The sequence below is a fragment of the Pholis gunnellus genome (genome assembly GCF_910591455.1).
Source record: "Pholis gunnellus genome assembly, chromosome: 13".
In the NCBI taxonomy this organism is placed as follows: domain Eukaryota; kingdom Metazoa; phylum Chordata; class Actinopteri; order Perciformes; family Pholidae; genus Pholis; species Pholis gunnellus.
This window is the reverse complement of record NC_136540.1, coordinates 19,498,703-19,515,555: the sequence shown is the minus strand read 5'-3', so window position 1 is coordinate 19,515,555 and position 16,853 is coordinate 19,498,703. Positions and strand designations below refer to the sequence as shown.

General features: G+C 40.2%; 1 protein-coding gene across 1 annotated transcript in view; it reads left to right on the top strand.

Moving 5' to 3' along the window:
- dlg2 (discs, large homolog 2) overlaps positions 1-16,853 on the top strand; it is a gene marked incomplete at both ends in the record, with an annotated part of 233,690 nt that overhangs the window by 33,250 nt on the left and 183,587 nt on the right. The window contains 2 exons of the mRNA XM_079171139.1: positions 10,476-10,618; positions 15,026-15,094. Coding sequence (XP_079027265.1) covers positions 10,476-10,618; positions 15,026-15,094 — 212 coding nt within the window. The remainder of the gene's footprint in view (positions 1-10,475; positions 10,619-15,025; positions 15,095-16,853) is intronic.

Sequence of the window (16,853 nt, the reverse complement as noted above, 5' to 3'; positions counted from 1 at the left end):
AGCACTAGCAATTTGATAAACATTAAATACAAATCTCATTCAAATCAATAATTTGAACACTATTCCTGACAGTAATGTATTTCAAGGAGGTGATACAGCTAACATCTTGTGATGGGATCACACCTCTACTTGCAGCACTCTTCCTTTGAACTCTGCCTTGGTTTAGATCTCAACTCCACGTTTTGTGACTGCATCTTACTTTGTTGACGCTATCAAGGTGATAGAAACTGACTACAGACAGACTTATAAACACGTGGCAAAGTACTCCAACCCTCCTCTGTGGTTGTTCCCACATTTTGCCATAATGACACACACAGACTCACAAGGTGAAAACAACACTAGTGTTGCTGTTGAAGTTGGTAAATGTGCTGATAAGAAGTCAGTCATTATCCTCCATTCTTATAATGTACACTGTGTTCTATAATAATAGTGTGCTCACACAGTAGCAGGAATTTCAAATGATTTCACAATGTCATTCATAAAACAGACAGCTGTAATTTAGCACAATCCTTTTCATCAAATGATGTGTTATCAGTGATTGTGCTGGTGGAATGAACTTCCCACTGACGTCAGGACAGCGGAGTCACTGCCCATCTTTCGGCGCAGGCTGAAAACTCACCTCTTCAAGAAGTACCCTGAGCCTTCCACTTTGCACTTATTGTATTCGTATTAGTTCGTTGCACTTATTGTATTTGTGTTAGCTCGTTGCACTTATTGTATGTGTTTGTTTCTGCTCTGTACGTTTGCTCTGGTTTATGCTCTTAGATACTTGTTTAGCAAGGGAGATGCTCTTATGACTTCTGGTGACTAGTAGTTCTCTTGAATACCGATGTTGAATACACTTATTGTAAGTCGCTTTGGATAAAAGCGTCTGCTAAATGACTGTAATGTAATGTAATGTGTTTGCTTGTATTGTCAGTCACTCAGCATTCCTTTGACAGGCATTCTTTAGTTTTCTAAAGCAGTCAGACAATCAGACAGTTTCCCTCAAGTTTCTGCAAATGTCTTTGGAGTAGAACATGATGCTGAACAGTGCAATCATTACCTAAACTGTCCATTGTAAACTCCCATCACAGTTTACAGACACGTTCTTGGCCTGTCCCTCGTCCCTGCTGTGCAGACACACTCTACCTGTGCAGTGAGAGATTGTTAAAGACTTATGGCTGCCCTCACTCTCAGTTTTAAGGTTTTTAGATCATTTGGATAAACGGTTGGCATGTTTACAACCTCTTTTCTTGCCCTATAATTGATTGATTGAGTTTATTAATATAAATTTTTTTAATTCAGCTAGGTAGGCCTCTGGGCTACCCTCATGTACTGAGTTTGTGATGGTGATGCTATTGTTGGCTGTGTGTGAGCTCATGTAGAGCCCCAAAACACTGCTTTCTGCAGCTCCATTCAGGTCTGTTTCCATGCGTTCTCAGGAGAGAAGTGGATTTCAGTGTCGTCTCACTCCTGTAGTGTGTCAGTGCCCAGAGACTCACTGAGTTTAACGGTTTAAAAGATACAATAAAATAAAAAGTAAAGAGTTCCTCACAAGTACTGACGTAGTTATCAATAGTGCACTTTGTATTTGTTTCCATGGAGATGCCTTGAGCAAGGTGCCTGGATATGAGAGTTCAGCCACATTTGAATGTGTGTGACTCCACCCGACTTCTCCTTCCCAGAAACCAACAGTCTTCAATACAAATTAAGAGCAAATCTGTTGCCTCCACACAGCTCTCAACATGTCGACGGCTGGTGCTAACAGTGCCAAAGGTGCAGACAACTGTAACAGTGTTTCCCTGAGGGAGAACTGGAGGATGGGTGCTCAGCTTCTGTGACAGTGCTGTTGGTTGGGTTGACGTTGTCAGCTGTAACCGCCGTATGAGCGCTTTGTAGAGCAGCGGCCAAGGGCTAACCAGTGGGACACGCTAACGTGCACTAAAAGGCACACACAGCCGCCCCGGCATGTCAACAAAGTAGAGAAGCTCGGATCACAACACACAGAGAGAGAGAGAGAGAGAGAGAGAGAGAGAGTTCATTCTCTGCTCAGGTAGACATTACGCCTCTATATCTTTACATAGATAATAGCTGTTTGATGCTTTTTAATAGAAAATGCTACAGAAAGCCTTTCAAATAAAATGCAGAAGATAGTGTAAGTCAGAGCTTAAAGTGTTTACTTCTTGCAGTCATTAGTTTTAATCCTCCTCTCAAATTGGTGTTAAACCTAAGTGGAGTTTTCCACCCACTGTTCCTCTGCTACGTTCAGATACTCCCTTGCTTTCAACATTCACATTTTTGTCTCCGGTGGTGAAGCTGCAGCCTTGCAAGGGAAGAAAAAAGGATGTGAACTCAAGACTCAATACTTTTTGATATTTGGGGACAAAAAAAACGATATATAGGTCTTGCTCTCCAGCCCTCACATTGCAACATCTCAATGATTCATTTCCTCTTCATTTACACGATTCACAAAAATTGTGAGAGTTAGGTATTGGTCAACAACCTGGACTGAAGGCAATTCTTCACATTTTAACAGCACCAGGCTGACAATACAATGTTATTAAACCGAGGAGGGAGCTGAGAGCCAGAGGAGTGAGCAGTGATGCATTATCATTAATTGGTAGCCTGTGTGTGTTGGGAGATAGAAGGATGATCTGGCACCTTTTGTGGAGGAGGGCTGGGATGCAGCTGGAATAATCGCTCCCCAAAGAAGCACGGCTACACAGGAGCCATCACTGTGACTCCCAGCCCCCTCCACCCACCAGTTATGTAAGCAAATCAGCATTGTGACAGTGTCCATGCATTTTCACTGTAAAAACGCTTTGTGTGAGTTGAATTTTGTACTTCTTAAAACCCTAGGACTATTTTGAGACCTCTGCTCGAAAATGTCATACTCAAACTCTAGAGAGTGTAAATCTCTAACTACAAGGTCTATTTGAATAATTTAAATGGCAAAATAACACAAATAAATGTGAGCTTTGTTAATATGTGTACATTTCATTGTATATGTTACTGGTAAATGCTGAAACGAATGTTACACAGCTCAAATTGAGAATTTTCAGGTTCGTTTTTTTTTTGTGCCCAAAAAACACTTTTATTGATTTTAAATGATGCACAGGCAGGCCTAAACTCTCCCAAATCATATCTCAACATGTCAGCAGTCCTTTTTAAAAAAAAATTGGCTTTGATAGAGTGAAGTATGCCTGAGAAATCAATGCCAGTGTACAGGTCAGCTTTGGTCAGCCAACGTCAATTCTGATTTTGGAAGGCGCATATATCACTGTCTTATTGTACTTTTAAATACTATATATCTATATATATCACTTCTTTTATCACTAATAGTGTTCAATATATCTAATACAGAAGTTTGGCATCATTTTGAGAGCCTGGGCCATATGAAAACTTGTAAAATATGGCAAATTTTCGTCAGAATTTCAGTTTTACGTGATGTATTTGAACCTAACACATCCTGTGATCGGCCGATTTGCGCAATTCCCACAGATTTGAACCCGGAAGACTCTGGGCAGTGCAGTCATTCGTTCTTTGAGTTGTTTACAGAATTTTAAGCCAATAAAATAATCAAAAACTGTGATCCGCCCCCATGGGTCAAACCCATTGGCCAAAACTGAAATTATTACTCATTCATCATAGAAGCTCGTCAGAGACTCAGTTTTTTTCCACAGCAGAGGATAGAGACATGGCTAAATGGCGGATGGGATTATTTTTTTTTTTTTTTCGATTTTGATCCAGGAAACATCTAAAAGGTACGGAGCGTTTCAATGTTTATGATGATGGGCTGAGTTGATATCTGTGGCAGATCAATAGTAACTTTCTAACGGTTTAAAGTAGAATAATTTGGAGGCGATAGATCGATGCAGTTTGTTCTCCTCGTGCTCCTGGATATGAAGTGTGTGTGTGAAAGTGCCGTAGGTCGCGGCTGGGATCGATAATGGAGAACATTGCTCGCCTTCTCCTGGCGAGAAATAGATGAAATTGTGGTCGTACTTGTAGTACCTTGAAGTACTTTGTGTATATATATATGTTTTTGAGTGATTAAAATAGGTTACATGGTCCATTTGATCAGAATCTCTTCATCATGTACGTTTTTGAAATATTTTAAAATATCATTTCATTCGTTCTCAAAAGTGATTTGTACTACATGTGTACACTCTTCGCCCCCCCTCTAAAACCCCATTTGGGGCACTCTCGGGTTCAATTAAATACTTTAAAAACTAAAATAATTTTCTCATATTATTAAGAGCTTTAGTTTTTAAGTGAAATTATGGAGACTAAATAATTAAATAGAGGCCTCATCTACATCTTATCTAATTAAAGGGTTAAGCAAATGTAATATGAATCAAAAACAGCTGATAGTTGCATTTTACTTGGTCTGAATCAACTGTACAGCAAGGTGTATAGTCTGCGTAAACCTCACTGATTATTATATCTTTGGTTAGAATAACAAAGGTGCTCGGGCCCCAATGATGCAGACCGGACACGGTAACATACTCTGCTGCTGGGCAGTATAGCATGTGTGTGCTGAAGAGCACAATTCATGCTATCTGGCCCCGCTACCAAAAATACTCACCAGATTGGGATTTTGTCATTGTATTTTCTGATAAAGCCTATGGATTAACAGTTAATGCCAAGGCTTAACAGATACGTCCACTGTTAAAGTATAATTACATGATTACAAATTTTAGCATGCACGTTATCCTGTTATGTAACATTCTTTTTTCTTTTTTGACCCACATTTTACATACTGCCCAAATCTGTTAAAGTAGACTGTAGCCTCAGTGAAGGCTTGATCCATGAACCACACGTTTGGAGGACATTGGTACATGCAAGTCTGTAACTGACAAAGCTGGAATTTACTAATGTTTAACTTTCAAGGATTATAATGTGAACAGTTTAACAGTCTTGTATCTTAAATGTAATGCTGGTGACAGATAACGTCAGTAGGACAGTAGGATATATAAAACTAAAGTGCACTCACAATTGTAACTGCTATTTTCTCACTAAACAAATATTTGTTGTGAAAAGGAAATGCAGTTTTAATTAAAATCATATTAAACATTAGGTTGATGTTGCTGTCAATGTTAATGGGAAGTGGCAAATTCCTTCACTGATTAGTCCAAAGTAATGGACTTTGTTTAAACATTCCAGTGATTTGCTGGTTCAAGCTTCACAATGAGAGCATTTGCTGCTTTACGTCATTTTAAACGTAATATCTATAAGCTATTGGACGAAATCACCCTGGACTTTGGGAAGTGGTGAGTGCTTCACACAAAATAATGAAACAGTTCAAAATTAATTGATAATAACAATATTTTTTGTTGCAGCCATTTTATGTTGGTTACAACTCGTTCCAGGTGATTGGCTCTAAATGTGAACAGTTTACTATCTCACTGAGTCTTACAAATATAATGCCCCTTGCCAGTGGAGATTCCCAGCATGGACACATGTATTAGACACACATACACCCTGCATATAGTACTTAGTTTTCCTCTGCAGGGCTCATGATGCCTTTTACATGCAGGCTATGTGCCGGCTGCCTACTTAAAAGCAGCTCAGCGGCACAAAGAGTGAATGGACCGTTCCAGAGCTGCTCACTATCTTTGTGTCAAGTTCTCATTACCTGACGCTTAACTTGTACAAAGCATGATGAAAACACTACACTGGTATGAGAAGCAGGCTTTGAAGATATCCGAGGGGAGAGGGTGGAGAACGGGAGGCCAGGTTGGAGAGTTGTTGAAACACTTTAGAGTGGAGAATTTGAGTTTTGTTCATTAAGGGAGAGTTGGAGAGGACTGCTGGTTGTGTTAAGCACAGAGGAGGGCTGAATTAGAAATCAGCTATGCAGGGTGGAAGGTCATTGTCTGCATTGAGGGGAACAGGCGGCCTCTATGTCTGGGGATTAGGCTCACTGTTTGCTTGCCAGCAGGCATCTGGTCCTCTCACTGTTTCACAGGATAGCACGCTGCCACATGACCGGAGAGAGCAGGGAGGTTTTACTGCACTGTGAGTTACTTTCTGCCTCTGTATATTTCTGACACTCATTCTTCCCTCTCTCTTTATGCCTAGCTATTGATGGTCCCAGTTGATGGTTTAGAGAGGAATGCAGTGTAGAGAGAATAGTATTGAGACCAACTGTCCCTGCTTGTCATGTGGACATAGACGTGAGCGCTGCAGATGGATGCCTGGTTGGATCTTTTCTTTCGTAAACTATTTTTATTTTAATTCGCTATAATAGATCAAAAGTCAGACGTTATTTATCCGTGTAAAGACAAGCTACATTGGATATCATGTGCTGTATAGCAACGTTTAAGGATAATTCTACTGCATAACTTTATTCGGTCATAATATTTAAAAGAGTGATGACTACAACAACTGTTTTTGTACCACAGAGTCTTTCACATATACTCACCCCGCTGTACACCAACCATTCAAGAGCCTTTGGGGATTTGCATACATTTTGCTGTTTTCATTTGCATCTATAATAGCCTGTTTTCATTTGAATTACAAAAAGAACTCTGATCGTCTTTTTATTTGTTTGTTTATTTTATGAAAAACCTCATCAATATATATTGTAGATGTAGATACATTTATTTTCTGCAAACACAATTCATGCTATCATGTATGTGATATGATTGGGACAGAAACATAACCCTGTATCTGGTGGTTTTCATTCAGATCTATTGAAATGTAAATGTGGCGATCACTTGTTATGGGTCTGGTTCTTTGGTAAAACATCACCAGCCATTCAAGAACAATAGGACTTGAATTGCATGCCAAACAAAGAGCTCACTTGAGTCATGCAATGCAGATGCTTTGTGGTAGATAATGATAATGATGCACCAATAAACGTTGAGTCCATCGCCCCAGAAGATTCTAATGCAGTAAGGCTGATACAGCAGGGAATCATGCTGACATTCAGCCAAAGCACCCATATGGTCACCTGGCTGAATGAAATATATACATTTTATATGTCTGTCCAAAATGTTTGGTACATTTGTTGCATGTGGTGCTTGTGCTTTTTCTTTTATGACTTTTGACTTTCCCCATCATGTTGATCTTCTGTAGCAGGGAAGCTATGATGTCATGTCTGTGTTGATGTGTGTGTCCTACTGTATACATATAATTGTGTACAGTAGGAATGTCATTCTGAAACTGTATAGTGTACATGGTAAGATTTTGGGGCATTTGTCTGCAGCCATTTACAGACTTTATTGTTTTATTATTAAAATTATCAGCTTGTTCTTTACACAGTGTTAGTGCATTAAAGTCATAATTACATTATGTATTGCTGACCAAAAACTCACTTTAAACAATTTGTAAAACTACAATACAATACAAATCATGTGAGGCAGAGGTAACTCAAAGATATTCTTCTACTTCAAAGACAACTCTTAGACAACTGTCGGTCTTAGTATGTTCTTCTGGTGATCATAATGATGATTGAGCAACAAAACCTTTGCTGTACTAGTACATACTCAAAGAAGTTCCCATTGCGTTAGCTGTGTGTGTATCATTTGGTTACTTATAATTTGAAGGATGAGGTCAGCTGAAAAGTGATGGAGAAAATGTTGTGAGTATATGTTTATGAAACCATGATTACAGCTGGAAGGACATATTAAAGCCTTGCTTGTTGGTTAGATGTTTGGCCACTTAGGCTACATCCACACTATTCTGTTTTCTGGATCTTCGTCCACACGGCGTTTCAGCATCGTTTTCGAGATGATCTCTATCCAGACTAAAACGCCTGAAAACTAATATCACGTGACTATTCACATACACTGGGCATGCAGGCGGGTGCCGATGTAGGAAGTAGATTGGTTACTTAGTTAAAAAAATACGACAGAGTAACAAAGTAGTCTTTAATAATGAAAAGTCGTGTTTGATACTTAAGATCTTCTCTAAAATCTTCCTCTATAAACAAACAGACACATTTCGTGGGAAGTTTTATTTTTCAGACTTAGTTAGAGCGCTGCTGGTCTTCTTATATCTTTCTCTCACATACATTTTTCATCATTTAGTTTAATACCAACACTTACACATAAAGGTTTACTAGATTATGGTCCATAAATGTGGTCAACACACGTCTCTCATTTGTTTCCTCAGTTTCGTTGTTGTCTGTTCTCACTCGTAGCTCTGCTGGTGGCTGAAGTCTCTCTTGTACTGGAGAGTAATTCATGTTTTGTTCCTTTACAGTTTATCTGAAAACTTCACAATATTTGTGCAGAACAAAATAAGCATTAATAAGAAAAGGAAAGTCATCCGTTTTGTGACCGTCCTCCTCAAAGCCGCTAACCGTGACTTCAGACGTCCGCTCCGTAGGTCTGATAACGCAGCTGGTCACACCGCTCGTTAATCGCTCCAATAACAGCTGCTTCCGCCGTAATAATGCAAACTTTACCGGCACAATAGCTGCTAGTAAAGACAACAAGGTCAGCAACTCCTGTAATCAGTTGTCCATGTTGAATTAACCTGGTAGTCGATCGGTAATCAATGTCGTCGTTTATGATTTCCGGGAAAGGGTCATGTGATAGGGGTGTGACGAATCAGGGAAGGACACGTCGTGACTGCTAAGAACCAATCAAGTAGCGAAAGCGGGTGTGGGCGTCATCGTTTCCAAACGTATCCGTTTTCGACCGTCCACATGAATATGCAACTCCGGCGTTTTCAAACTCCTCCGTTTTCGGTGCTCGAAAACGCCGGCGTAGTGTGGACGCTCAGTGTAAACGAAGCAGAACATGTGTTTTCAAATGGAAACGGAGTCTGCTGCCTCACAGCAAGATTCTGGGTTCAATCACTGGTGACTCCTAACTTTGTGGAGTGCTTCTTCTACATTGGTCCCCCCTACACCCCACACACCATAAAGACATGCGATAGCTGTAATCATTTCTAAAATTCAAAGGACATGAAATATTCAGCTTCAATCTATATTTGGTGGCATTTAGCTTTTTAAAAACAAAATTTTCACTGCTGTCAAAATAGATTGCCAGCAATCGGCACCATAAATTACATTTATATACAATTCTGTTTTCTTTTTATTTGTTGATTTTACTAAATTCTTTAAACAAAAGCAGTTGCTCTCGATTGTTCGGCCCCTATTGCGGGTTGGCTTTCTTCCCCGGGGAAAGCGGGGCAGGCTCGCACCTAACACGGTGGTAACTCCGTCAGTAGTCCGACCTCAGGGGATTAGTGTCCCTCTGTATGAGTCGGAAGTGTACCTTCGGCCTTTTATCTCACCCCGTAGCTGAATCATTAGGATTTCCGAATTATTGTTTTCTGAGAGTCTTGTACGGCTACGCCCTTGGCTCTCAGTAGGATGTAACCCTAACACCCCGTATGAGTAGTTACGTAGAGCGTCTGTGTGACGGTTCGCGGTTTACCGTGTGGGTGGAGCAAAGACTCAGGCGCAAACTTAGACACAGGACACAAGGTGAGGTGAAATGCAAGGCTCTTTACTGGGCACTTAAGCATACACAAAAACAACTCCAACCGGGAGCGGAAAACGTCCAAACTGAAAATAAAAGGCAAAGTCACAAAAGGGCTTGGTCACAAACCGTGGGACGCAGAGGGTCAACGCGAGGGGAAACCACTGGAGATGCGACGAGTCCACGGGGAGGAAAGGGAACAAAGGATAATCTGGCAACTGGAACAGGGCAAGCAGGGGAGTGTAAGTAGGTGAGGGGTGATGAGCGGATTGCCGGCAGGTGAGTAGGAATGAGTGGGGTTGGCAGAGGGAAAAACCAGGGGCAGGTGATTGGGCACAGGTGGCGATGATGAGCATGATCAGGACACACACATACCCACACACACCCCTCAACTCAAGGAAAGTCTATGTGGTGCAAAATATATCAGTCACTGTAAGCTGTCTTCTGATAGCAGAAACGTCTCACAGGGTCTTCTCTAAAAGAAGGGCACTCCAGTCTCTCCTTCTGAGGGTCTTTCAGTCACCCCTAAGGGTGAAGCCTTCCTTCTCTCAGTTTTGTAGCTGCATCTTATGCTGGTCTGGGGCTTGTACCTCCCTCAGGTTCATGCGTCACTCACACATGAGTCCACATGAGCTTTTGTTTTTTACATAAAAAGTTATAAAAAGTGTAAACAAGTTATATGTTGTAATGGTTATACTTTTATACTTTCATATTTTTCTACAATCTCTTAACAACACCCATTCATACACCGATGGCAGGGTGCCACCTGCCCGTGTGCGTAAGAACCATGGCAGCTTTCACAAATATTGTTCTCGCAAGGAAATTTGAATATGCACATTTTGTTATGGTAGGTGAATATTATATACAGAACCTAATCTTATTGATGTTGAACTGTGAGATTTTCAGTTCCATCATTTGTATGTATAGTACAATTGTTGTAGCACTGACCCAGGTTAAACTGCCTCCACATCAAATGAGTTCATTTTAATTTGCTGTATTGGTTTTGGAGAAGTTAACCAACACCTGAGTCATATAACACCTCTGTTTCCACAGATATCCAGGAGTTCTATGAAGTGACACTGCTAAACACACAGAAGAGCAGTGAGCAAAAGCTGGAGGAGGTCAACCACATGGCGGACAAGTGGGAGAAGAGTGTTTCTTTACAAAACTCTGAGCTTGCCTGTCCAGTGGAGGAGGTGAGTCCCTGACAGTGTATCAGAGGTAATCCTTACATACCTGGACTAAAGAATACTCTCTATAAGTAGTTTGTCTGCTGAAGCCATACAAAATATGCTGCAGTGAAGCAGGTTCGGGGCTGAGGTGCAGACATTTCTTGCAGACAGCATCAGCAATAACAGCAGCAAAGCATGAATCAGCAGACATGCTGGATATGAAGTCCAAAGCCTTTAAATAGATCGCCATGTCACTCCTGGAGGGAGAAGTGCTGTTTGTGGTTCTCTGTAAGGCTAACAGCATAATGTGATGCTTGACATTCAGTGTTCTGTCAGAAGTGGCTTGAATAAAGCAATTTAAATCATAGGCTCATCAGTCATGAAGCTATACATAAAGATACACATTTGAATATTAATGAGTAAAACTGATTATTTTGAAATGACTAACTCCTCATTACTTTCAGTTCAGAGTTCAGATACTCATAAGTTACATACTACAGGTGCGGAGTGGGAAAGAAGGGGACACAGGGAGGGTCTAATGAAAGATACTATTGAGTTGCATTATGGGAAATGTAGGATCCCATGTTTTTGGAGCTTAGATTATCCGATTTATCTGTAGAGCATGATTATGCTGCTGAAATTGAAATAGTATACAAGAGAAGACTTCAGCATTTCACACATTGCACATGATTTACACTGTACAGGCACAGACAGAACTGTGATTAACTGTACAGGTTATTTGATGTACATCAGCTGAATGTATTTACTGTTTAAAAGAACAAAGGTGCTCTTTATTAGAAATGTGTCTAAATTAAGAGAGACTGTGTGTGTGTGTGTGTGTGTGTGTGTGTGTGTGTGTGTGTGTGTGTGTGTGTGTGTGTGTGTGTGAGAGAGGGAGATAGTTGCTGTATGCTCACACTGTGACATTCTAATTAAGGAGAATGAATAGAGGCTGCTGAGTGGTTGAGGGCTTAAAAAGCATGAAAGATTAATCAAAATGTAGCTTTGCCTCCAAGAATTACCAAGAAAAAATGAGTGGCCTCTAAAATGTGGTTCTTATTGCCTCTTATCTTAAATGACTAGATTGACTTCATATTGATAGCAAACGGTCTACTGGTTTTGGTCTTGTGGGTGACACACAGCCTAAAAGATCAGCACTACAACAATGGAACAGCATTTTACACCAACCTCATTCTTCTGAATCTCAATCATCAGCAAGTCAAGCTTTGGTGTCAGTCCTTCATAATTAAACATTTAGATATCAAAAATAAAATGCAAGAACAGGTAGATATGGTTGAGTGATAGTAAACCAATACTAGCAATACTAACTAAGTTAGTAACACACCAGACGTGTGACTAACCGCATGTTTGACTTGGAATGGTACCAACCAGTTTGGTAATCCACTAGTAATTATATTTGTCAACAGTCATATGTCATACCTTCCATTTTTCTGCAACAACGGTAAAGAATTGCTTATTGTGACATAAACAGATCATGGTTACAGGGTCTTTCAAAATAGCCCCTCTGTAACAGCAGGAGCTGCTGAGCCACTTTGATGAGGTCATCCAGTAGTACCAGGATAGGGACAAGTGAGGGGGATTAGAAGAGTTCTCAGAGACTGATGACCCCACCATGAGGTCACCAGTCCACTGCTGTTATATTCCCTGCTCTGTAACCACAATCAGCCCTCTGAAGATTACGCAAACGTCTTGTCAAATAATGAGATGGCAGGTGGCCCCATCCAAATGAATTAACAGGGTCCACATGGGTTGGTCAGATATATGAACAACTAATAGATACATGTTATATGCAGATTGTAAGCACCAAAGTAATCACGAGTGTAGTTCAATAAAGCAAAATCTAAATATTATTTTCAAGACTTGACATGCAACATATTCAATAACTTATCAGTAAGTAGTTTTTACTCTTTCCTTTGTGAACAACGATGGCTGCATACACTTTGTATGAGATGCTGATGTAAGAGTAATATACTGTGAAATAAAATAAATCACAGTAAGGTAATAAATGAATTACAAGTCTGTTTCTAAACGTATGCAATGCTACATAAACATAATTAGTTGCTTTATGAAAAAAGAAGAGATGATTCTTTTTTCGTAGTTGTACTTTTGAATAAGAGAGGCACTGCATCATCTGGGGTGAATATGTTTGTGGACATCATTACACCTCCTAACGGCCACTTGGGGGCAGACACAGTAGCCTAGTCTTGAGTTAATGGTTTAGGGGTTGAGATGCCAAACCTGAACCGCAACATCTCAGATTCAAATCCTGCTTTTGACCTTAATTCATCTCTTCCCATCATTTCCTGACATCCCTCCAGAAGTATACACAAAGCACCCTCCCCCCGACACTATTCACCAGTGGAGTGTGACAAAAGCCTCTTCCACTCCGTCCCCCTCCCATATCACTTAAGCCTGTTCCCTGACTCGGACTTCACCAGGTACTTTCCACCACCACCTCTCTTGCCTCCACCACTCTGTCCCATCCCTCCATATGAATGGCATGGCATGATACCATTGGTCCTTTACAACCACCTGGGTTTCTCCAATGAGCTCAGTTGCTTGCTGTCTTCATTAACCACTCCTTGGTGTTGTTTTCCAAGCTAGCATGCTCTTCCTCCCTCCTCTTCCCTCTCTCCTCAGGGCTCTGACTACGCAGGAGCCTTGTAGCCTGATCACCTACAAAATGTTATCTAGTGACGGAAGAAGTACTCACTTCAGTAGCACTACACTGTTGAAATACTCGTCATTCCTTTAATACTTTAATTCAGTAAAAGCCTAAAAAGGGTCTATTTCAGAATAATGTTTAGTATATAATTGGATTATAATCAATGTTGCAGCTGGTAAAGGTGGAGCTCATTTGAATGACTTTATAAACTGCTAGCTAGTTTGTAAATTCCCCCCAGGGAGAAAACATTCATCTCATCGTATATTAACCTATGATATTACACCATAGTTTATTTGTTGATTACATTTTGTGTGAATAATCTGACACTGCAACGTAACTAAAGTTATCAGATAAAGGTAATAATGCCTTTTGAATCGTAGTGGAGTGGAAGTATTTAAGTAGCAGAGAATAACAAGTACAAGTACCTCAAAATTGTTCTTAAGCACAGTTCTTGAGTAAATGTACATTGTTCATTTCCAAAATAGTTTTTTATCAGTTTGGCTTCGACAATTTTCTGTCATTTTCTGTCACAAGTGCACAATATATTGTTCGACACACAATCGATACTTCAAATCAAACAGCCTGAGCCTGAAACGTAGACTAACAGACTTACTCTACCTGCAGCCTCCACAAAAAGATCATAGATATCTAGCTGATTTCATTATTCCCTCATTTCCATTCTGTTCTTACAGTAATCAACATATTTTAGTCATCTATCGGTTCTCTGGTCTCTCACCGTGTTGGGGTGGCGCTCATAAGACTTCAGGTGTTTTTCTTTAAAAGCGTTTCCATTAGTAAACATCATATACAATGTCCAAAAGATAATAAAAAATATGAATTATTGAGTGAGCAATCCATGAGGTAATTTGCATTTAAATGTTGTTTAATGTAATGTTAAGTTGCATGTTTGATATTCTATTCTGACTAGTTTGGCGGACTGATCTTACCAGCAGATCGTGCAGGTTTATCTGGAATAACATGCTGCATGAAGAGTTGAATGGCTAACGCACATTATACAGTATAAACTACATTAATGTCAATGTTATTATTTCACTCCTAGTTATTTTTCATCTTAATATACATTTTTTACTTGTTAAATTGAATAAATAAACAAATGAGTCAGAGGCTTATGTAGCTTTCGGTTTAAAGCTTGCAGCTATAAACAGAAGAAGGGATAAAGCAAGCCTGCGTGTACTAAGGGTTTGTAGTGTGTCATCGTGGGCTAGGGATTTATTTCTGGTTGCCACGGGCACATGTAGGCTTACGCTATCCAAGCTTCTAATTAAAGACTTACCAGAGCAGCAGACAGACCAACCAGCCAATAATGACTCCATCTACCTCTCACTGCCAAATCTTGCCTGACCCTTACAACTACATGCTCCTTTTGTTTTGCATTTGAAGTAAATGTGATATACATTTTTTTCATATACATTAGATTTATTTACCATATGCAGTCAGAGCATTTGACGTATTAGACTATATTATACAGTGTTTTTCTTTTCATTTGTAAATGTAAGGTAGGTACCTCTCTTCATGTCCCAACTCATATTCAGGGTTGAATACAGTGTCTCTCATACAGTGCACCAGCCTTTAGCAAATGGCTTGAATTAGGCCTATCACAATGCATTCAGGCTATACAGACTGGCCCATTGTTTACCTGATCTATAGGTTGTTCCTCTGGTCAGTGTGTTTCAGTTGGACTGTGGTGGTGTAGAGTTACCTATGTACCTGTTTGATGTCTCCAGCAGAGGGAGCAGAGCAGCTCACAACCCAGCGTGATGGAGAAGAGAGAGATCAGTGCAAAGACGTCGGAGGTGAGTTCTCTCTGGAAGCCATGCTTTCCTTCTGTGTGTACGGAGTGTGTGTGTCTCGATTTAGCTTTGTGGGGTCATTTACAGTCTTTTACACCAGGTCACCAAATGTGTTTCTCATTACCAGCATCCATCTTATTTTTTGATTTCACCTCATCATCACTCATGGCATGGTGGAACACTGCAGTGACATGAGCTGAACTCCTTCTGTGTGTTGGTGAGCAGTCTCGGTAAATATGAGAGTTAATCTTTGCTCCTATTTGCTTTGAAGAAGTAGAGGATATGAAGTTGTTTTTTTCATATGGATATTCAAAAGATTCTGTGCAAGTTAGGTTTGTTGTCATTGGGAATCTTACATGCAAACCTCTCAAAACAGGCAGATCTGTTTTCAGAGTGCAGCTTGTCAAGCAATGAAGCAGTAGTGGCGTCTCTACTGAAGGGTTTGAAATTGACAAACTACAGAAAACACACTATCCTTTATATTTCACCTTGTATCATAGCCAGTGGTTCAGGGAATGTCACTTTGTGCATTGTTTGTTGTGGTAAGTTACGGATTACTTGAGAGCCCCTGTTCAGTCAATACGTTGAAGTACTTGCTGCTGTATGTATTTCTTATGTTTTCTGTAACTCTGTGTGCCATTCAGAAGATCAGAAAGTGAGAAACATATCTGTAGAAAAGGTGATAATAGGTTTCATTTTAGTGAAGAAAACAGTAAAAATAAAAAGGAGCCAGTGCAGACATTTTAGCTGCCATGTACAGTATGCTTCCTGGAATGAATAGAGTTCATCAGTGATTAATCTGCATGAAGCCCTTATTTCATTTTCATCTCGTTAGGCTGGAGTGAAATCTGAGAACAGACCTGAAAATGACTTATGAGGAGAATGTGTTGGGGTCAGGTACAGGCCAGCTTCAAAGTCAAGTTGTACAGCAGGCCTTTGAGTAAATCCTTCAAGTAGCACTGCCATTCACATAAACAGACAAATCCAAATGTATCACACCTAGTCTGTATGAGCGACAGCCCTAACAAAGGAGGTTAAAGCATTCCTCCCCTCTAATGCCATAAGTGGAAACTGCCTGAGCCGCATCACCTGGAAAGATTAGCCCTGCTGCTCTGGCAGAGGGAGTCTGAAACGCTGAGTGTGTTCAGTGAGAACGACGGGACATCGGGAGTGTAGGGCTGGTGCTTCGTCCACAAATGAAAGCAGTAATCAAGATCAAATTCTGCAACACACCTCTTCACCAGGATGGCTCCAGCCAACAGGTACCGGGGCAGTTTAGGTGTGAAATGTGCTGCAGTTCAGAGGCTTAAAGTCTCTAGGGAGAAACGGGTTGGACATCAGAGTGGCTTAGTTTACCTGCGAGTTACTGTCAGACGGGGCAGGTTACTGATTCTTAATATACAGCACTAAGAGACTGTGATAGAGATTTTCAACAAAAACATGTGGTGCTGTACTGTAATATCTCACATGGTATTGTGCTGTACTTGCAGGTTGGATATATGCACCCTGCATATGAAGAGTATTAAAGTTAAAGTCTTTTGATTCTCTTCATCTAGAGCTGCATTTGAAGCATTTTTAAAACAATCTGAGTTGCTGAAGGACAGACAAAGTTCCTTCAAACTGTTGTTTAATAAATCCTTTCTTTTATGAAATCCTTTTATCTAGTAAAAAGTCAAAAAGGCAGACACAAATTAGCAGATCAATCCTGTTCAACTGAATATATATGTTAATAGTTTATGGAAAGTTTGTCTTTCTCTTACAT